This window comes from Macrosteles quadrilineatus, unplaced genomic scaffold (genome assembly GCF_028750875.1).
Source record: "Macrosteles quadrilineatus isolate MER2022 unplaced genomic scaffold, UCM_ALF_1.0 Scaffold_8__2_contigs__length_117827958, whole genome shotgun sequence".
NCBI classification, from domain to species: domain Eukaryota; kingdom Metazoa; phylum Arthropoda; class Insecta; order Hemiptera; family Cicadellidae; genus Macrosteles; species Macrosteles quadrilineatus.
This window is the reverse complement of record NW_026542601.1, coordinates 55897975-55922295: the sequence shown is the minus strand read 5'-3', so window position 1 is coordinate 55922295 and position 24321 is coordinate 55897975. Positions and strand designations below refer to the sequence as shown.

Here is a 24321-nt window from a genome sequence, read left to right as displayed (position 1 = left end):
GTTTTGTTACATCCACCAATTGAAAACTCAACTTGAAACAGTCATAGGCATGTTATTTAGTGAATGTCGTTTGGTAAAAAGTTAATACTATTTCCCAAAAAATTAAATTTTCTGCAATGACAATAAGCTTGTATTTTGCAATTAATTATTTCAAATTCTTACTAGCTAACTATCATATGAAAGGTTAGACTTTTCTGAAACACTTGTATTATATTATTTATTTACATCTCGTTTTAAAATAGTTTTACAAACATTTTAAAATTACAAACTGGGTAAATAAAATTGAGAAAACCCCTACAATCGTATAAATAATAAGTTCTAGGATGTTTTTAGTCTCCAACTTTCTTGTACCACTAACCTCGGGAGTTTTCAGTTCACACTGTCCAAGAGGTTCTGCATTCATTAGTTCATCGTCTATGTTTTAACATTTGTCTGGAATTGTTTGGAAATAACTTATTTCCTTTTCGAGCCTGCTGAGTCAAGACAAAGCATTTATTCAACATTTGTTATCCTTTCAAGAGATTTACTTATTTTCTGCCAAGCAAGGCTGCATCTTTCGGAAAACCTTTGATCCCATGAAGTCTATGAATCTTGATGCATACGTTTTAGGGTCTGTGATAGAAAATGAGTGATCCCAAACGTACAAACTGAAGACTCTATCCTGCATCCTCCTCTTAATATTGAAGTTCTGTAACCAATCTATAATTCCTAAATAAAGCATAACTCTTTCGCCATGAACCGTGAACCCTGATAAACCCTTGAGAAGATTATTTTCTACGTGTTTAAAATCAGAGGTTTCTTCTTTACTTTCACAAGGTATACCAGTTACAGTTCCAGTGGGCCTTTCTCTTTCTACTTTATTTAATATTCTACCTTCATAAATAATTCCCAATAACAAACTGTAATCTGAAATGTTAAAATCTAATAAAAACTTCGAATCCGATGTTACAACCTTCCTTAGTCTCTCGTAGTCATTTGCCTTTAAATATATACCGTGAGAATGGTGTAAAAGAAAATCTTTATCTTTGAAAGTTGCTATTGTCTTCTTTTTCTCTTTTTCAGATGCTTTCCTCCTAAACTCAGCTCCTTTAAGGTCATATCTCTGGCTGATTTCTTCCTCGTTTGCGGGCATGATGTTATTCATCACAACAATATCTTTTTCAGCGCCGTAAGGGTGAAACAATGTGCTTCGTTTCTCGTACGTGTAAAGACCAAACATTTTCGTTAGTAAGGTGTCTGGAGTTTTGCTAACATATTCGAAATAAGACTTTAGAATAAGTTGAAAAGTCTCCACTTCTGACTGTCTCAACGTTTTTGCTATAAACTTTCCATTTGGAGACATGTACAGTTTGGCTCCACTATTTGCTGGGTTAGGGATTTGCTTTACACTGTCCTGACAGAAGAAAGTAAAATAGTAATCTTCCTCAATTCCAAAGAAATTTCTAAGTTTTTGAAAAGTCAGCGGGGCGTGCATCAAAACGTAGAAGTCTTCATATTTCCCAGCCAAGCTGTCCGACATTTGGACAATAATGGGCTCATCTGATTTGACGGTCTCCATGGATCGAAAGGCAGAAACTGACTTTTCAATGCCAAGCTGGAAAGAGTTGATAAATTCTAAAGGATTGTGTTTCACGTAAGTTAGCTTACCTTTGGAACCACCTTGATTTTGAATGTGTTTTCCAAACTCCAACAAACCATCACTAAGACAAACCCAGTCTTCGTCTTGCATTCTGTTACCAACCGATTGTAATTTACTCAGCAAAGCCTTCACGATACCATTATTCATCATAGTTTTTATACCCTCTTCTTTTATACTGTTCCACAAACGCTCACCGATGCCCCTGACTTTGTTGTCTATCTCCTGTACAACAGGATAACTCACACTTTCAACACTGATTCTATTTATGTAAACCGTGCATTGCGACATTTGAAGCTTGGTCTGATATTTTGAAAACTCAGGAACTGCTAGCAACACATTGACGTAGCTTTCCTTCGGGAAAGTACAGTGAACAAACCCCGTCTTGGACCCCGCATCACAGAACTTGCCGTCATTCCCACTGAACTCATCCATGAAAGTTTCAAATATAAGAGGCTTCTTAAAGATCACACTGGCCTGAAACGAAACTTCTCTATAGCCATGCACTGGAGAAGGCTGGTAGGAAAAGTCTGAAGTTATATCAAGTACCTGAAGACTGAGTGTAGTTTCGGATGTGCACAGAAAACCTTTCCTACCAACGTTTTCTTGAAATCTGGAGATTTGAACTGATTCTGGAATTAATGAAGTTATACTTTTAAAAGAGTTTTTTATAAACACCGCTTCGCTCATTTTTCCATCACTATATTCATCCTCGTTGACACCGTCAGTCGTTTGAGAAATGTCTTCAGGATCTCCGTTGACATAGTCATGTGACTTGCCTGACGTAATATTCACCGATAATACAGAAACAACCGACAACCAAATCATTAACTTCATGATAGCATTCACAATACAATTAGTATTTATATCGTGCATTTTTCGCATTAACTAGCTTTTAAGCGAACACACTAGGTATTGGCATAACGAAAGACCTGCATCCATTGAGGGCTCTAAGTAGTGTTAGTATGTGTGAACAGCTGTGAACTATTGTAACAATGAGTAATTACTCCCTACCCCACCCGTTAAGTAACTGAAATATCATTGATAACACCTACTTTATTATTATATTTTTTATCCTAATGGATCAGCCGAAGAAAATTTTATTGTTGGTTCCGTCCGGTGCACTGTATAGATCGTGTGTTTTTTTACAATCGTTTACCCAAATAAAACAATTTAATCATAAACAAAAACTCATCCTCTACTTGTCACCAGACATGAACTAGACACTAAAACGAGACTCAAAATTTACAATGGGATGAGAAGTCTACTTGTGTTGGCTATGCTAATATTATCTATTCGTTATTAGCGAATTTCCCATATAGGGAATAAGCTATTACCGTAGTAGTCATGGTAGGACCTGGACCCGGGACCGATTTACTTTTTACCTTCCCCGTTGCAGCAAACCTAAGTACTCGTTAAACTAATTCTATTTGAATAGGGAATAAATGTGATATTTTTAAGGAGGCATTTTAGTGTAAATCCTATCAGGCTAATGGAAATTCGCTTAGTCTGCAGGTTTGCTGCGGCGGGGATATAATATTTATTTACATAAAACATTAATATTGGCTATAAAGTAATATTTGAGATATTTTCCAAAGGATCAGCCCAAATAGTACTCCGGTAAAGTCAAATCAAATGACATCATCGAGGCACGCCGACCTTAGTAATTAAGGAGAGTAGTAACTGGTTGTACGGACAATTATTAACAACTGACAAAAATATTTGTGCATAGGACAGTACAAATTTGAGATGTGTATGTAGGGTAGGCCTACATTGTGGTACCATGTAGTTGATTTGAGGAAAACCTTGTGAAGTATTTAAGTTATACCATTGAGTATACCTAGTCCATAATAAACCCGACCTCAGAGACTATTTGAACCGGAAGCTCGATGACAATAATGAAATACCAAAACTTCTATCGGCATTGATGTGTCGATCGTAGTAGTTAACACTTATTTTTCTATTGTTCAAGATTGTACCACCTGAACTAGATTATACAAGTTCAAATAGATATTCCAAAATAGTATTTTAGATGTACTCCAAGTATAGGGTTTCAGCACGGTTGTACAGGAGGAACCACAACTCATTAACAAGTATGATTTTTAATGACCCTGCGTGTTCACTGGCCATACCCTTGAATAATTTCCCTCTAAACAGCTGCAATCATCTTTACCCCTCACTTGCGGACTTAGTATTGTAGATCAATCGTAATAATAGTAGGAAAAATATACTAATAAAAAATATATAAAATATACTGTTGGTGTGTTAGTTCCACAACATTTTAAAATACTGAATTGTTAGTATTGACGTCTGTAGAGGAACTTTTAATATCTTAGAGGACCCCTGCTGCTCTGCAGCGTTGAAATAAATATCATATTCGAGAAATAATCAAATTTATGATTTTTAATTGGGTAATACAGTATCTTGAACTTAACTGGTTCAAACGATCAACAGCTCAAATTAATGCTTATGGTTTACTGATTATCTTGAGTCTAAAACATATAAAAAACATAAACAATACTGGAGCTATTCATTTTTAATGATTGAAAAGCCTAGAAAAATCATTTTTATGTTGGTTGTTCACCTTGCGTTTGCTTGAAACTCGTCTGATTTCAATAGCTAATAGCTGAAATGAAAGCCGGTATTTCACTGAAGGTTCTTATACCAAAATATATGGGATTATATAATTATAACTGGACAAATACATCTTAAATTGAAATAAGAATTCAAAATTAAATCAAATTTATGTTTTTTGGTCAAGTAATATAGTTTATAAATATATGTCAATGCTTGATGTGAAGTCTGTGCGTGCATACCTTCAATTTGAGACCTTAATCATGAAAATTGGTCGGGTAGAAGAGCCAAAACTACCTCGGAAAAGAAAAAGATATAACTCCCATAAAAAAAATACATGGGGAGCAAATTTCGTTTACGTATAATATAAGCCGAGTGGGACAGTAGATAAATATATGCCGATGCTTGATGTGAAATCCGTGCGTGCATACCTTCAATTTGAGACCTCAATAATGAAAATCGGTCGGGTAGAAAGAGCCAAACGAACTCGGAAAAGAAAAACCAATTTTTTCAATAAGATGTTTTGCATTTATTTGGTATCGACTCATCTAACACTGGCCTATGCAACTAATACAACTATGGTTTCATACTCTATTTGTAGCCCGGAAATAAATTCACATTGTCCTCGAAACGACCTCTTGCGACGCATAGGCCTACCAATGTGCATTTAGCAATCTAAGAATTGCGTTTTAGCCAAGGATTTCCCTACATAAGAGAAAAAAATAACATATCGCAAATTCAGCTTGGTGTTATATTGACATAAGCTAAGTGACACATTATTTTAATATAGCAACTACTACTTTTAAACTTATATGGCACATTCATTGTAAATGTCTTACTGAGAACTATTCCACTGTCTTATACATATTTTTTTACTTTATACCTTACACAGAGAATTGAAATAATAAGAACAAAATAATCATAGAGTAGCATGGAGGTGTTCTGTATCCTAAACTCATATACAATGTAATTGCGTCCCTTTATTGCGTTGCAAATACAGGCGATTATTTTGTATACCTATAATCGTATCTTCCTTGCTATCACTGTACCTAGTGTACCACAAATAGAATGCTTTATAGACTCGCTCCTCTGTGCCACAACATTATACAGTGCAGTGCTTTTGAACTTGACTTCTTGCTTTATCAAACAAATATGACCACATTTGAGTTGTAGAGTCGTCATAAACGCTGAATCGTTCATCAATGTAAATGTCTTGGTATAATACATACTTCAAATACTCTAGCTCCAATAATCTGTCACTGTGCATTACTTGACCTCAAACCCCGTATTTAAATCAACCAGATTGTAAATAACCGTGGGAGAGAAGCCATAGATCCCATAGAAGCCATAGACTTTTACAGTAGAAAATTGTTTTAATATCACTAACATTTAGCAATGTACCTACGATGTTTCGTGTATTGGATGATAATGCTCCAACCCAAACCCAACTCAAATTTTCCATTGATCTTGATTAGTCTTCCGGTCTTGTGTAAACAACTGTATTAAAAGTGTAAGGATAAAAAAGGCTATGACAAGTTTACACGTATTAATGCACATTTACTGTACTTATATTTTAATGCACAACATGAACATATTTTATGTAAACAAGATTTATTAGCATAAATAATATTGTCTACAGATATGGAGTCCAACAGTTTAAACATCAATAAGTAGGGCCACATTTTCATAATAACTGTAGACATAATAAAAATCAAGGATATAATTTGTTTAATATTTTTTATAAAAAAGTAATTAATATATTAAAATTATCAGCACACTGTGGAAGCACAAAAGATTCCTTTGTACAATATTTAGTTTATAATGCCGGACATTTTTAGTTACACAAATGAGGCAGACTAAACAAATAATGGGATTTTGAATATGCCTCTCAGAGTGTAAAGGTCAGTTAAAGTAATCTGCTTCAACATTCAACTTTATGGCAGCTGGAGGAAGGAACGTAGAGCCCATTGTTCTTCCATAGAAACTCTATTGTTCACCCAAATGAACTGTTTTCAATTGGAAATGCTTGATCCACTTCAATTAAAAATTACACTTAGTTAAAATTATTTAAACTAAAAATCATAACATGAGTTTTATATGATAAAACCTATATACATAATGGTTTCATCGGTAATCATTTGTTGCAACAACAAAATGTTAAACTAGATTTTGTTATTTTTACAGTAATTACTCTAGTTTTTGGCAAGGTGTTCACATAATTGGGGTACCGTAGTTTTAAATATACTAGAGGTCGTCCAGTGGTCGAAACTCGACCAAAAATATATAATGTACAGACTTCTCTATTTTCACCCCACACTGTAAATAAAACATGTGATTGGCATTTCTTCTATTTGTTTTGATTTTCTGTTTATATTTCGTTGTTATTTCGTCACCAACATGACAACCCATAAAGCCCATGTTAATTTTATTCAAATTTCAAATTCATTTCTTATGCTTATTTCTGAGCCTATTTTAATTTTTAAAGGGTTTCTGCACACCTACAGAAAAACATCTTTCTAACGGTATGCGTAGATTTTCCCTGCGATGCACACGAGCTGAGAAAAAAGGTTTTAAAGAAACATGCTTGCCTATTAATATATAGATAGATAGATTAGAATATAATTTATAGAAATGAATCGTGTAAACTGAAAGTATTTAGTTACAGTTAAAAACCCCTTTTAGAGCAATTTTAACGAAACAATTTACGTTTTGACCCACAAAGAGTGTTACAGTTAGATCCCAAACAGTCTAAGTTGCAATTCCATTAGTCGATTATACAAGCACAACGTGTCGACTCTCTTTTCAATCGAACCCAAACAACAACAAACAACAGTCAATGTTCCTAAACAAAGGAGTGCCCAATAAACAGTTTTGCATTCTATGGGTCAGATCATTTCAACGAAATTTATACTTTATCCAAGATTTCTAGAGCCTTTTTATATTTTTTATCACTAAGGTGAATGTTGGTATTTTTGTTAACTAATTAAAAAATACAAAGTCATATTTTTATGTTTCTTAATAACTTTTCAATTCAACCGCTATTTTTAGACATGGAACATTTTATATGCATCATCATACTGCATTTACTTTGTACTTACACCAAAAAAATTTTTCACACTGAGTACCAAACACCCTGTATATATAAGCTAACCCGATAAGGAATAACTATATACAGGGTGATTTGTACTCAGTGTGACAAAATTTTTTTGATGTAAGTACAAAGTAAATGAAGTGTGATGATGCATATCAAATGTTCCAAGTGTAAAAATTAGCGTCCCAAAACTTATTTTATGTTTTTCAAAAATAACCATGCTTTTAAACTTAATACAGTGATTTCTCAAATACCTGTATATGGATTTGAGTAGATAATGTCATTTTCGTGTTCTACATTAAATTTTGAACAAGAATAATGGAAAATTACGGAGGATCAGTTGTAAAAACTCCATTGTAAATAGATTCAAAGATAAAAATTAAGATATTTGATAAAAATTTTAAAAACAATGGTCTATTGTATTTTTCACACCCTGTATACAAGAAAGTGTCGGAAAATGTTAAAAACTGCGCCATTTTATAAGCTTTCCAACCATATGCTACACTATTAAGGTTTAGACTTTTTTTTTTGTTTTAGTGGTTTGAATACCAGAAAACAGGGAACTTTTTACTGTTTTTACTGTTCAAGCTGAATCAAAAATACAACTTTTGCTTAATACATGCCAACTTTCTATGTTTTAAATGTTAAAGACACCATGCTTTGTAGTCTTCAAACCATTAAAGCGTACATAAGCAGACATAAACCTCAATAGTGTAGCATATCGTTGGAAAGCTTATAAAATGGCGCAGTTTTTAACATTTTCCGACACTTTCTTGTATACAGGGTGTGAACAAATGCAATAGACCATTGTTTTTAAAATTTGTATCAAATATCTTAATTTTTATCTTTGAATCTATTTACAATGGAGTTTTTACAACTGATCCTCCGTAATTTTCCATTATTCTTGTTCAAAATTTAATGTAGAACACGAAAATGACATTATCTACTCAAATCCATATACAGGTAATTGAGAAATCGCTGTGTTAAGTTTAAAAACATGGTTATTTTTGAAAAACATAAAATAATTTTTTGGGAAGCTAATTTTTACACTTGGAACATTTGATATGCATCATCACACTTCATTTACTTTGTAATTACACCAAAAAAATTTTGTCACACTGAGTACAAATCACCCTGTATGTATGTTCCTTTGAAATTGATATATCACACTTATTTCATAATTTAAAAATTTCTAAGAGCAATTAAGCATAGATTTTTGAACAAAACATTTAAAACGTATCATAAATTCATCATTTTGTTGAAACTATAAAAAACTTGCCATGCAGTGGAGAATCCATTTAAAATCATAAATAATAATGTAAACATTTAATTTTGACAGTTTCAGTAGACCTTTGAATACAATTTTAATATTAACAGCTGGTTCATTAAAGTAGTGTAAAATTTTCCATATGGTCGTAATGTAAACAAAATTGCAGAGTGAACTTTAAAGGCTTCTGGGGCAGAGCCCCAAGGAAATTTACCGCGTTTCTCTTTTGAGGGCTCACCTACAGACCAATACCGTTCTTTAGACACCCCTACCAAGTTTCTACGCCCAGCCGTTCTCTCAAATTAGCTTTGAAAAAAACCTCGTTTTCCTCCATAAGAATAACATGGGATGGGAATTTAAAGGCCACTGGGGCAGAGCCCCGAGGGAATTCTCCATGTTTCTCTTTTGATGGCTCATCTACAGACCAGGACCTTTCTTTAGACACCTCTACCGAGTTTCTACGCCCAGCCTCTCAAAATAGCTGTCACAAAGAAAAACAGTTTCAAATTAATATATAGATAATTATTACTAATTCAAGAGATTTTAACATCACTCTTTGATTTTAAGGTTAAGTTTACAACAGTCACAATCATAATACTACTGTAAACGCAAACAGCAATAATGACTGTGCAACAGCTGATCTACATCTGAAGATAATTTTACAGCCAGTGTTACCAATTTGTTAACGCGTGTACGACCTCCTAGCTGCTTCGTTCTTGCGGTTTTAAGACTGAGGTCTACCACTATCACTTCGCCATAACCCTATTCCTTTTTCACTGCAAATGTTAAACATAAAAGCACAAATTAATATGCACGTAACAGCCAGGCGAGTTAGTTTGCGCGTGACAAGTTGGCAACACTGACTGTAATTAGATCAGCTGTTGCACTATTCATTGTTGCCGGAGGTTGTGAATACGACGACAATGTATATTTAACTTCGTGGTGCTTAGTGGCCTAGGGTCACTTACTGACTTAATAATAGGTTGATATTAAGACTTAATACTAACGCCTCTAGGCTGCCCTAATGGTTTACCTGTCCGTCGGTCGTCGGTGATCCAACTTCTGCCCGTGCCGCGTCCTAGTGTCATGTTGATGTCATGTAGGCCTACTGGCCACTTTCGCCGTCCAATATTTCTGTTTTATGTTTACATTTTGTTTGTGTGTACCAAAAACGAGTAATAAGATACTTGAATTTAAGTCTGATTATGATATTTTCATCTTGAATCCGGTCCCCATTTAGACAACAGTTGGGTCATCGACGGACATGTTAATCCAACCATGTATGTAACGTAGGTCCGTGAAGTTGGCGTACCCATATTAGCGTATCCACTTTTGATCATACCAATCGTTAGTTCATCGTTAGTTCTCGATAGTTCCCAAATTTTTTCGTTAGTTCTCAAAAAATAAAAAAGTTATAGCCGATTATAAGTGGGTACGCTAACTTCACACTTCCGGGTTCTAGCACGCGCCGTTTTCTAAAGAGAAATGTTTACATCTATATACCAATCGTTAGTTCTTCGTTAGTCCTCGATAGTTCCCAAATTTTTTGGTTAGTTCTCAAAAAATAAAAAAGTTATGAGGCATACAAAGTGGGTACGCTAACTTCACAATTGTACAATTTCCAGCGGGAACAGTTTTTTTACTATAAATGCCTATATCTATATACCAATCGTTAGTTCTTCGTTAGTTCTCGATAGTTCTCCAAAATTAACGTTAGTTCTCAAAAAATAAAAGAGTTACGAAGCATAAAAAGTGGGTACGCCAACTTCACAGTTATAGAATTTCCAGCGGGCACAGTTTTTTTACTATAAATGCCTATATCTATATACCAATCGTTAGTTCTTCGTTAGTTCTCGATAGTTCTCCAAAATTAACGTTAGTTCTCAAAAAATAAAAAAGTTACGAAGCATAAAAAGTGGGTACGCCAACTTCACAGTTATAGAATTTCCAGCGGGCACAGTTTTTTTACTATAAATGCCTATATCTATATACCAATCGTTAGTTCTTCGTTAGTTCTCGATAGTTCTCCAATATATACGTCAGTTCTCAAAAAATAAAAAAGTTAAGAGGCATACAAAGTGGGTACGCACACTTCACAATAATAGAATTTCCAGCGGGCACAGTTTTTTTAGTATAAATACCTATATCTATATACCAATCGTTAGTTCTTCGTTAGTTCTCGATAGTTCTCCAATATTTTCGTTAGTTCTCAAAAAATAAAAAAGTTAAGAGGCATACAAAGTGGGTACGCCAACTTCACAATTATAGAATTTCCAGCGGGCACAGTTTTTTTACTATAAATACCTATATCTATATACCAATCGTTAGTTCTTCGTTAGTTCTCGATAGTTCTCCAATATTAACGTTAGTTCTCAAAAAATAAAAAAGTTAAGAGGCATACAAAGTGGGTACGCTAACTTCACAATTGTACAATTTCCAGCGGGAACAGTTTTTTTACTATAAATGCCTATATCTATATACCAATCGTTAGTACTTCGTTAGTTCTCGATAGTTCTCCAAAATTAACGTTAGTTCTCAAAAAATAAAAAAGTTACGAAGCATAAAAAGTGGGTACGCCAACTTCACAGTTATAGAATTTCCAGCGGGCACAGTTTTTTTACTATAAATGCCTATATCTATATACCAATCGTTAGTTCTTCGTTAGTTCTCGATAGTTCTCCAATATTTACGTTAGTTCTCAAAAAATAAAAAAGTTAAGAGGCATACAAAGTGGGTACGCTAACTTCACAATTGTACAATTTCCAGCGGGAACAGTTTTTTTACTATAAATGCCTATATCTATATACCAATCGTTAGTTCTTCGTTAGTTCTCGATAGTTCTCCAAAATTAACGTTAGTTCTAAAAAAATTAAAAAGTTACGAAGCATAAAAAGTGGGTACGCCAACTTCACAGTTATAGAATTTCCAGCGGGCACAGTTTTTTTTACTATAAATGCCTATATCTATATACCAATCGTTAGTTCTTCGTTAGTTCTCGATAGTTCTCCAATATTTACGTTAGTTCTAAAAAAAAAAAAATAAAAAAGTTACGAGGCATACAAAGTGAGTACGCTGACTTCAAAATTATAAAATTTCCAGTGGGCACCGTTTTCTGACTAAAAACGCTTAAATATATATACCAATTTTTAGTTCCATGCATTGTAATTTGATTCATCTTCACACAATGAAAATCAAAGTAACACTGACATTAGAATAACTATCACATTATGATTCTCTCGAAGAGAAAGGATTGCTTATCAGTTCCAGGATAGCGCTTATCTGTGATATCCGCAATAGTAGTTGCAGGTGTCACTCGGTTAGATTATTTTTTAGGAGTGATAATTTTGATTACGTTATTAAAATGATTAACAGTTGAATATCAGTTAATATTATCAGTTAATTAGAACATCCAAAAAAGACAACGCTTCCAAAAATTGGTTTTAGATAGGCAATGAAATCATATTTATACCTAATTAGTTGTGTGAAAAAGTGCATTTTATAAAAAGTCCATCATGGAAACAAAATAAACTATCCATCAAAATGAAAACCAGAGTCTGCTAAGTAAAATGGTATAAAGTAATTTATAAGCAGTGATTATTTGAATTGGATTAAGCAGATAAAATATCAAAGAACTTCTGTTTGGTTAATTAAACTAATCGTTTGTATTGTTTGTATTTGTTTGTGTTCGTTATTAGTATTATAAAATTACATCATTAAACGTAACAAGTTACGAGTGACAGTTGCACGGATCGAGACTGGAAGGTCATACGGACTTGAACAAACTGGAGACTGGAGTAGTGGATGGAATAAATGTGTACAACACATTACTAGCATGGCGTATTGGGTATGGCGGGGTCGAGACAATATTTATTTAGTTGTATAGTAGTATACTGTAAGCATTTTTCGTTGAATGAAGGTGCGCGCTGGAAATCAGAAGCATTAAATAAGTTTATCTATTGATTATTGGCTATACGTATATTTATTTAATTTTTTTAGAACTAACAAAATAAATGAGTGAGCCCATCTTACGATTAATATTAAGATATAGGCACTTTTAGTCAGACAAGGGTGCACGCTAGGAATGATTTGGGTTTGAGGTTGGCATAACCACGTTTAAGACCTTATTGCCTTTTTATTTTTTAAGAACTAGTAATAATATTGGGGAACTAACACGACATAACGAAGAACTAAAAATTGGTAAATAGATATAAGCGTTTTTAGTCAGAAAACGGTGCCCGCAGGATATTTTATAAATTTGAAGTCAGCGTACTCACTTTGTACGCCTCGTAACTTTTTTATTTTTTTGAGAACTAACGTAAATATTACAGAACTATCGAGAACTAACGAAGACCTAACGATTGGTATATAGATCGTATAGATAATTATTTAATTATTTAATTTATATTAAGGGTATAGATGATAATTTGGTATATAGATGGTATAGCATTTATAGTCAGAAAAAGGTGCCCGCTGGAAATTGTATAGTTGTGAAATTAGCGAACCCTCTTTGTATGCCTCGTAACTTTTTTTATTTTTTGAGAACTAACGTAAATATTGGAGAACTATCGAGAACTAACGAAGAACTAACGATTGGTATATAGATACAGGCATTTATAGTCAGTAAACAGTGCCCGCTGGAAATTCTATAATTGTGAAGTTAGCGTACCCACTTTGTATGCCTCGTAGCTTTTTTATTTTTTGAGAACCAACGTAAATATTGGAGAACTATCGAGAACTAACGAAGAACTAACGATTGGTGTATAGATATAAGCATTTATAGTCAGTAAACAGTGCCCGCTGGAAATTCTATAGTTGTGTAGTTGGCGTACCCACTTTTTATGCTTCGTAACTTTTTTATTTTTTGAGAACTAACGTTAATTTTGGAGAACTATCGAGAACTAACGAAGAACTAACGATTGGTATATAGATATAGGCATTTATATTAAAAAAACTGTTCCCGCTGGAAATTGTACAATTGTGAAGTTAGCGTACCCTCTTTGTATGCCTCTTAACTTTTTTATTTTTTGAGAACTAACGTAAATATTGGAGAACTATCGAGAACTAACGAAGAACTAACGATTGGTATATAGATACAGGCATTTATAGTCAGAAAACAGTGCCCGCTGGAAATTCTATAGTTGTGTAGTTGGCGTACCCACTTTTTATGCTTCGTAACTTTTTTATTTTTTGAGAACTAACGTTAATTTTGGAGAACTATCGAGAACTAACGAAGAACTAACGATTGGTATATAGATATTGGTATTTATAGTAAAAAAACTGTGCCCGCTGGAAATTCTATAATTGTGAAGTGTGCGTACCCACTTTGTATGCCTCTTAACTTTTTTATTTTTTGAGAACTAACGTAAATATTGGAGAACTATCGAGAACTAACGAAGAACTAACGATTGGTATATAGATATAGGCATTTATAGTAAAAAAACTGTGCCCGCTGGAAATTCTATAACTGTGAAGTTGGCGTACCCACTTTTTATGCTTCGTAACTTTTTTATTTTTTGAGAACTAACGTTAATTTTGGAGAACTATCGAGAACTAACGAAGTACTAACGATTGGTATATAGATATAGGCATTTATAGTAAAAAAACTGTTCCCGCTGGAAATTGTACAATTGTGAAGTTAGCGTACCCACTTTGTATGCCTCTTAACTTTTTTATTTTTTGAGAACTAACGTTAATATTGGAGAACTATCGAGAACTAACGAAGAACTAACGATTGGTATATAGATATAGGTATTTATAGTAAAAAAACTGTGCCCGCTGGAAATTCTATAATTGTGAAGTTGGCGTACCCACTTTGTATGCCTCTTAACTTTTTTATTTTTTGAGAACTAACGTAAATATTGGAGAACTATCGAGAACTAACGAAGAACTAACGATTGGTTAGTCATTTATAGTAAAAAAACTGTGCCCGCTGGAAATTCTATAACTGTGAAGTTGGCGTACCCACTTTTTATGCTTCGTAACTTTTTTATTTTTTGAGAACTAACGTTAATTATGGAGAACTATCGAGAACTAACGAAGAACTAACGATTGGTATATAGATATAGGCATTTATAGTAAAAAAACTGTTCCCGCTGGAAATTGTACAATTGTGAAGTTAGCGTACCCACTTTGTATGCCTCATAACTTTTTTTTTTTTTTGAGAACTAACGAAAAAATTTGGGAACTATCGAGGACTAACGAAGAACTAACGATTGGTGTATAGATGTAAACATTTCTCCTCAGAAAACGGCGCGTGATAGAACCCGGAAGTGTGAAGTTAGCGTACCCACTTAAAATCGGCTATAACTTTTTTATTTTTTGAGAACTAACGAAAAAATTTGGGAACTATCGAGAACTAACGATGGGTATGATCAAAAGTGGATACGCTAATATGGGTACGCCAACTTCACGGACCTATGTAACGTTGTATCCTTTAAAACTTTTAGTGGTATCTATATTACTAAAAGAATTTGTTGGATTTTCGTGTGCAGCAAATCGACGCCTAAATATTTATTTGTTTATAGGCATATTGGGTATCAATTTAAAACTCTTATCCCCTTTTGAGGGTTTGGATGCTATAGGCTTTTAAAATTTCGTAGTTTGTGCTGAATTATGTTGTCAATCATCTGAACCTTTTTTAAGTTTACATTTGTTTACATCAAAACAGATGGCCATGATACAACTTTGTTTACATCCATATACGCAAATGGGGTTATCAGTAGTTGGTGATGTTTCAGTGAATTCAAGTAAAATGTTGTAAATCTTGCTAATTAATAGTTTTATGAGTTAGTCAAGATAGCCAAGAAGGTAATAGCTAAGAACATTTCGTTAAACCAACAAACAGAAACATAGCTAACAAAAACACTAACGTAAATAACAACTTTTTGGTGTACAAGAGACTAAGTCAAGGACTATCAGAAAATTTAGAACAACATATGATGTGAAAATGACTAGTTTTCTATTTAATCTATAACTGTAATATATTTCCCAATTTCCAGTGGACTTAATGTTAACAAGTGTCAACTTCGGCTGTGAAAGTGCAGCATCTTTGTTGGCATGAAGCCCTGCTGTACTGCCAGAGATAGGGTACACCACGTGGCGAGCACGGTGTAGCCTCTACATCTTGGCAAACACATTCACTACAAAACAAGTGTGTATACACAAGCCAACGTTGCACGCGTCTGACATACTGTTAATTGTAGACGCGGAGTATGTCAGTCAGTGTTGATTGGTGTAAATAGAAACGCTCTTCAATATCTGCCTCCGGTTATGCATGGATAGTAGTCGATTGATGCCCCTTAATCCACCATTACGAACAACCACCAGACCACCCTGTTGATGAAAGCTCTACAGAGATTATTATTTGCTTTGATTCGTTACAATGTATGAATATCCGAGGCTCGATATCAAACTCGACATGCGGATAGCACGAACCATCCTCGGAAGAAGGAACATTTTCGGATGTACTGTACTGATGTGGCTAAAGTAAATACATGCGAGACAAGACTTAACAGAGTTAAATATATTTTAGATTTTTAAAGTCGATCAATCACCTATGCAATGGCTATACATATGATCAAAATTCATTAAACACAAAGTAACGCAATATTTACTGCTAACCTTAAATTTTAATCATTTGATCATTATCATTTTCATTTATTAAACATTACTACTGCACGAAATATAAATTTACTATCAACAGATATATAATATTAAGGAATAAAGCATTGTCAATTGTTGTGTATTGATAAAATATCTACGTGTAAATAGGGGAAACCCCGGAAAACCGGGGAAAATCTATTTGATATTCGTAGTGAATACAATCAAACCAAGCATATCTGCAAGTGATTTATGGAATAGATGAATGCTCGTTTTACATTTAAATTCTTTTTACTGAAGCAATCACTCAATTTCGAGTTTAAGCATCAGTTTAAAATAAAATTTTCAAAATCATCTTCCTGCTTTGCTGAAGCTATACTGGTCACACTACCAACCCTGGTCTCACAACGTTGTACCAACATTTACCTTACCATTGTGAACTAGTTTATTATGTCCCAAATTAAAGATAAGCCCCACTAATCATGATAAGTGATAGCATTAAGTTTTAAACCCGTCAACAATCGTTTAAAAAATTATATTAAAATTAGTATTGAACTCCGTGTGAGGGGTTTAGTTGTATGGTTTATCACCGTAGCCCTATTATAAAAAGTTAAAAGTCTTAGACTAATTAAGTAACCTTAAAACACTGGAGTAAACAATGTGGAATTTATGAAAATAGACATGCCAGTCATTGAGTGAGTGTCGCTTTGTGGTATTTTCGGCTACCCCCCCCCCCCTACGAGGTTACAACCTCGATGACTCTACTTATACTTCCTCGTCTTCCCTACTTATACTTCCTCATCTTCCCATCTTGTACTTCCTCGTCTTCACACGTTGGGAGAAACAAGAACTGTCCACGAGTTGTCCTTCCGTAGTGTTCACTTGACATTCAAATTATTTATTTGTTCATTTTATTTTTGCGTATAGGAATACTACATCCAAAACTCATTACGAGAGCAGTTTCGCTCTTTTTGTAAATACGCACTACGAAAAATGTGTCTGAATAAATTTACTTGTTGGAAACAACAGGGGGAAATTAACTCTGTTTAACAACTACGGGCGACGTTGATAACAACAAAATGATTTTTTAGTAAAAATGAAATCCAAAAGTTATTGGCATTTTTGGTTCAATATAGATTCGAATAACAAAACAATAACAAAAATAAATTATCTCAATAATTTAAAAGAAGGAAAACTAAAATTGTTTAGATAAATGGAAATAATCCAAAGTAAATAAGGAACTTTGTATATATTTTAATATTAGCTATTGTCACTGGTAAAGAATGGTTGTAGCTAAGGCACTTGCAAAATATCAAAAAGTTACTTTAAAGTAATAGAATTTGTAAATGAAGTTCACATTACTGATGGCAGGTAGCTAAAAAAATTTTAAAAAAACGTTCAACTCTATTTTCTTTTTTGTAAGAGAATAGATAACATCGAGAAGAAATAAACAAAATCTCACATGATCATTGGTGTTAAGGATATGATGAAAGAGGATAGGCTACAATGTACAAGTACCTTTTATACCTTAATCAATGCCTGAATACAGTATATGAGTATCCAAATATTCATTCGAACTTCAGAATGAAGATGTTTACTCTGTGATCGAACCATTGCTCGAAACCAGTTAATTACGTACAAAATAGTGAAGATTTTTGAAGTCAGATAACCTCAAAACATGTTTGAACCCCCATAACCTAACAGTCTGCCATTTCTATTGTTTGTATTGAACTTAAGTTTCGTGAAGTTGAGTTAAAATGAACTGAACCACATTTTCCTCCAGCATTGTTATTCGTTGCACAAATCTAGAGACATAACAGTGAGAGAGTCAGTGAATGTCGCGACAGAATCGGTTCGGTTTCCAGGAACGAGGTTAATGAATATTTTGTTCCTCTTATTGCATTCCGTGGCGACGTGTAAAAACAGTGTAATTGCTGCTTGGTCGGTTTAATCGGATCTTATAAAGTAACAGGTTTCTTTCAGACCATTGTCTAGAGCGTTGTGTGCAGGTTTTTACAGCGTGCATTATAAGTTGATTTAAAACTTGACGCCAGTTCTTTGTGCACTTTATAAAAATTAGCATTTTTTTTATCAAATATTTTAAATGAATAAAACAAGTTAGATCTAGACTTTGTTGCCATTTAGTCATTCAATCCCCCATTTTTCATGTAGTTAACATCTAACGATTGTTTTGCATTGTTGCTACGTTATATTTCAGCTAGGCTAGTGTAAATTATTGCTTCATTTTTACTTGCTTCCCCCTATACAGCATATGTAGAAAGTATTGTTTTCGATTTCTAGTTTTGCGTGGAAATATCCTTTTTAGGTCTCCATGAACACAAACAAAATTGTCTGCAGTTATACTCGTGCTTTGCGGTTGCAATGGGAGAGGACACGGTTCTTTGTAAATAAAAATTTGGGTCTTTTAATTTACGGTGTATAATAGTATAGCACATCTACCATAGCCATAATGTTCTACCACTGACCCTAAACAATAAAGAAGTTAAATTCTCATCTTTCACAGCTTTTTGTTGCTAGTTGGTTCAAATTAGATGTTGTCACAAATGCAAAAAATTAACAGCGCTGCATCCTGTTGGTAAACCTTATAACTTTTTAATGCTATTTAATATCATAGAACCAACTTGTGTAGTTGAAACAGCTGACAAAATTCTTTTATCCCACTAATTAAATGAGAAATTTTGGATTTATGTATGTATGCAAATTTGTGACAAGTAAACGCAAAAAATACTGGTCGGATTGGGCTGAAATTTGAGGTGATGATAGCTCACATTCCCGATTAACATATAGGCATATTGTTATCCCAAATCTCCTTTTAGGCTCCACCCCAGAGGGTCTGGAGTATCCCATGTTAACCTTATGAGTATTCACATTTAAATGGAAAAATAGTTATTGGTGCAACTAGTTAGCAAAGTGAGCAATTGCCTCACTCGAGAGAAACCCTTACTCTAATGGTTTCTCGAGTGAGGCGATTGCACTTTGCACTCGAGTTGCAGATTATTTTTTCCTACAGTTACCATAAAACAAATAAATTGGTAAAGAAACGTGCCTTCACGTTGCAAATCTGGAGTGAGACAAAGTAATTAGAGCTGTTGAGCGAATTGGCCACTTTGCTTTCTCAAATCAGTGAGAGAACAAGTACTTTGTTAGGTAACTGTAGGAAAAATAATTTAGCCAGCTGATTCGAACAAACAATTTGGTTCTATGACATTCAATAGCATTAAAAAGTTATAAGGTTAACCATCAGGGTGCAGCACTATTATAATATTTTTTGCAATCCATATATAAAACCCAAAGTACCCATGAACTTTTGAGAAAACTTTAAGTCACACCCCCATAAACCATATAAGCTACGTAAAATGTTCGTCATGATGAGAAACCTTTCGCATAACTATCCATTCTTTCATAAATTGCCCTTTAAGGTCGTAATTCCTTTCTAAAGGGAACTTTCCATATACCTAATGTTGAAAATACCTCAGCTGTATTTATTTGTTTGTTATAAACCATCCTTGAATAATGCTTAATAATGCCTGAAAGCTAGTTTCATTACAATCTGTCGAGCGGTTTCGGAGTCCATAAAGGACAAACAAACAAACATACATACAAACTAGATTTTATATATATATATATTACAATCAGGCGTGATTATTTGTTTGTATTACTGTATTACTGTATTCTGTTTTGTTTATTTCAGCTTAACTTAACCAATCAATAGTTGTATTAATACTTATGAAGTCAAGCGGGGTGAAGCCCGTGGGTAACAGCTAGTCTATATATAAAGCTAGGATGGATTTGAACTTTTGAGAAAACTAAAGAAAACCTATCAACCTATGAGAAAACCTATCAACCGCATACTCGAATGAAAAGTCTTGGTGTGAAACTTCCCCGGAGAATATTAGTTTTTCGATAAACCCTCTTCTAAGGACAGGGACCTTAATTAAAGGGATGTATTTTATCACATGTAAAATATTGAAGATACATCAGCTGTTGGATTTGTTTTGTTTTAGTTTATTGTTTACTGTTTTTTGTTTGTGTTGTATCCGTAGAGTATTTTGCCTTGTGACATGGACATTGATGAAACCAAGCATAAAGATATAAAGAACAAGCGCCTGATAATCCAGCAGTTTGAATTTGGCGAGGTGGTAAAGAACCAGTGGCGAGGCACGGGCAGAACAACTAGTTCCTTTTAAATATGAATACTCATAAGGTTAACATGAGAATCTCCAAAGCCACTGGGGCGGAGCCCGAAAGGATTATTGAGATAAGAATGCGTCTGTATGTTAATCGGGAATGTGAGCTATCATCACACCAAGTTTCAGTCCAATCCGACCAGTATTTTCCCCTTTACTTGTCACAAACAACCAACCATCTGTCCATCCATACATCCAAACATTCTCACTTATAATATTAGTAGGATTGAAAACAAACCGATTTTAACAGAAGCGGTCCAAACGATTTTTACTAAAATATGTTATGGTCCTTTTACCGGTAACAAAATCACACAACCTCCTACTCTGTAGATTTTCGTAATTTCCCTTATAAAATGTCATTGTTACTTCCACCGCTTACCCATTTTACGGATTGTTGACAAGGAAATGAGAGATAGTATGTGTCAGTTTGCTGATGCCGTTTATATATCTCCTTACCCCATAGCCATATACAAAATGTTCCGAGCGCCCGAGCGGTGATCAAAAGCCAGTGAAGTTAAAGTAGTCTATCATGTCAAACCCTCGAACATTTTCCGTTATACGTCTACCACTATGTTTTCAGGTATATATGATATATATTTATCAACCAATCCCTATATGATCAGATTAGAACCGAAACACAACCTTCAACTTCAAGTTGGAAGTGGTCAGAGTACCGTTACTACATACACAATAAAGTGGATTTACTTCTTAACAATGTAATGAGGAACAACAATTACGTTTTAATGTGGTAATTACTTACATTACCTTACGCCTTAGGTAATAAGTTAAGCACCTTACTTCTCTGTGTTGCATACAAAATTATATAGTGGTAGTCGTACTCATAGGTAGTACTGTAGCGAACATCACATGGGAAGTGGTGTCACAGTGATAACATCGTGTAGAGGTCGGGTCTCGAACCACCAACGCCTTATCTGCACAAGACTTCGCCACTGAACCGTGGTTTAAACAATATACTGATGATTATTACATTTTCAAAAAAATAAACGTACAGTGCATTGATTTATTCGTCCGATATTAAAAATTGCAGGGTTAATATAAAAGCACTGAACTAATAACTTATTTTGTAAAAAGATTAACGGAAATTTAACTTCCTTCCATATCTTGTGTTACAGAGTGTAACAAAACACTGTGTCAACAAAAATAACAAACAACAGCTCATGTAAATAAGATGATCTTCAAACAATGAAGGTTTAAACAAACTCAAATTACATAACACCAAAACAGATATGACCTTGAGGATAAGAGACCTTTGTGTCTAAACAGAAACTTTGACTCGACCATTGATGAAACTGTTGGTATTTACACGTAGCTCACAATTCGCAATGCAGCTAACTACAATCGCAGTTGTGAACCCTGAGAGTTAAGTAACCATCTGGTTCTAGGAATACGTGTCCATTGATACTGCAGCGCAGGATCGTCTTTACACATTGAATACAAATTTGAGATATCTACTGTTACAGAACTGTTTCCAGAGGAAAAGAATCTATTTCGTCATAGTCAAATGTAAAAAGAATCACGGTGGAAAGAGCATCACTGCCGTTCTATTGACTTGACTCCCTGATCAGAGCTGGGATTTCTGCCTTTGGTGCCTATCTATACTCCGATACCATCAAACATAAATCGCATCTTGATGTGTGTTCATTCTCAAATTATGGTTTAGACCCTACTATAACCTGATGGCCCATCTATGTCGTAAAAGAGGGGGTCTCGGACGAGCGGAAGTTTTACTCCCTCAACTAAAATCCATTAAGACATTTTTATTACAAATAAACTAACTAAAATCCATAAAATGTGTACAAGTAAATTAATTTTCATAAGTTTCTTAGACCTACTAAAAGAGATGTGATTTTTTTTAGTTTCAGTATATAACATAAAATCTTAACTGTCATTTCGTATAGATTCTTTATAGTAGGCCTAACACTAAAATTTAAATGTGCGAAATAGTAGGAAACAACATCATACTTGAAGAACAATCATTAAACAGTGGTAAGTGCATACACATTCGACTGACGTATATCTGTAGTGATTGTTGATTGTTGCAGGTGTGTCTAAGTGACTACCACGTGACAACACAACTACAACGTCGTATGTACGCAACTGACGTACCCTACATACGTACGTACGCTGAAAATGTCATGGCCAACCCCATTCATTTGTTTTCTGGTAGCACGGTTTATTCCATTGTCTGTGCTGGTAGGGTCATGTAAAAAACAATATCATTTGTACAATAACCTCAAAAAACTGATTTTCCTTGAAGAAAAATGTTTGGTTTGTTTGCATAAGTGGAAATCGATATCTTCCACGGTTCGGAAATTTTAAATATGATAGTATAAATTGTAACATACATTACAGAATCATAATATAGCTATGTGATATACGAATGTCTACTTCAAAGATTGTAATTTACAGTATTGAATGGAAAACAATAAGACGTTCTTTTATGGTGGGCATAATTTACACGCTGTTAATAGGCTACTGGAACAAAAACAAAAGAATATATCGCTAGAGGCCAGTGACCTCTATATCACGAATTTGCGTTATGAAAGTATTAATGGGCTTCATATGAGCGAGAATGGACAATAGTCATGTATTTTTAGCTCTACCATTAACATCAATAGTCAACCCAGAAAAAAATATGTTACCGAAACATTAAACAGTGGTTAAAACCTAAACAGTAAACATTTTACGTAACATAAAAAACAAAAGCTACAAGAAATTCCATTCAGTAAGCCATCGATAACCTACATGCCCTTTGTGTAGTTAGTGGTTGCGTCGTATTTTACCATGGTTTAGTTAGCGGACTGCGTGAAGTCCTCTAGCGGACAAATGATAAGAGATAACAACTCATGCATCGGGTCCTGTTATCAGCTACTGATACGAACGTGTGACAAACAATGCGCCAACTAGTGGCTCTCTTGCATCATCCTGTCCAGCATGAGTAAATACAGTATTACCACAGGAAAACTAGTGTAACACTCATATTCTCTTGTGAGAACAAAACAAACTGCACGTGTCGCCTTGAGTATATTGCATTACGATATTACTTGAGAAAATATTACTTTCGCGAGTCTTTTCAGGGTTGATGTTTCCTGTAACTATAGAGCTATTTGTAGATGAATGTTAGTGTGCGTGATTGGGAGGGGATATTTACAGTCTCACACCGTTGTACTATATTATCCATTATGCAAGAAGGGTTCGATTTTTTTAAGAGAAAAGAATTTATTTATAAAAATAAATACGTCTGCCTTAAAAATAAGGTTGCCAATGACACAGAAAAAAACGAACACTTAAAATATAGATGGATTATATACAGGACTAACCCATAATTAAATCCATCTTTACATCCTCGTACCCTATGTTTCTTGCTAATAATTTCAATTAAGGCAATTGTATAACATAATATTAAAATGTATACCAGAAACTTTTATTATAAAGTTTATGCTAACCGTTTATCAAAATTTAAATAAAGAAATACGCAGAACAAAAAAAAAATACAGTACTGCTTAATGTTCGTGAAGATAAATTTAGTTTAAAAGACTGTAATTAGTTGCTAAGCCGTCTGCGGCGTCTTAAATGCTGTATAAAGGACATTCTTTTTGTTAGTCGGTATACTAAGAATGCGACATTTAACAAGGATTAACGAGGTAACAGACGAAAAACGCTTTTGAAGATGGGCTTTTTAGCGTCTATTTCAGTTATTTAAATAGTTAGTTCGGTACCTATCCACTCAACGTCGTAGTCGTTATTAGTTTTTAACAAATTTAGAAATTAAGTTATTTAAAAAAATATCCTTCATTCAATGCCTAACCACCTAAAACTTGAGGGTGCGTTTCTTTTATAACATCTTAACATGTTTACCGCACTTAATTATAGCTCAAATCTATAATATTAATATTATTTTATTTTATTTTTTTTATTATTGTTT

General features: G+C 34.0%; 2 protein-coding genes across 3 annotated transcripts in view; both read right to left on the bottom strand.

Annotated features, from left to right (window-relative positions):
* Positions 1 to 24321, bottom strand: part of LOC128999452 (monocarboxylate transporter 12) — an 83839-nt gene that overhangs the window by 41676 nt on the left and 17842 nt on the right. The window lies entirely within an intron of this gene.
* LOC128999451 (phosphatidylinositol 4-phosphate 5-kinase type-1 beta-like) lies at positions 247 to 2560 on the bottom strand. Its single transcript, XM_054425981.1, has one exon. The coding sequence runs from the start codon at positions 2519 to 2521 to the stop codon at positions 524 to 526; it is 1998 nt and encodes a 665-aa protein (XP_054281956.1). The 5' UTR covers positions 2522 to 2560; the 3' UTR covers positions 247 to 523.

Coding starts and splice junctions, on each gene's coding strand:
- LOC128999451 (XM_054425981.1), bottom strand. CDS start 2,521: ATGCGAAAAATGCACGATATAAATACTAATTGTATTGTGAATGCTATC.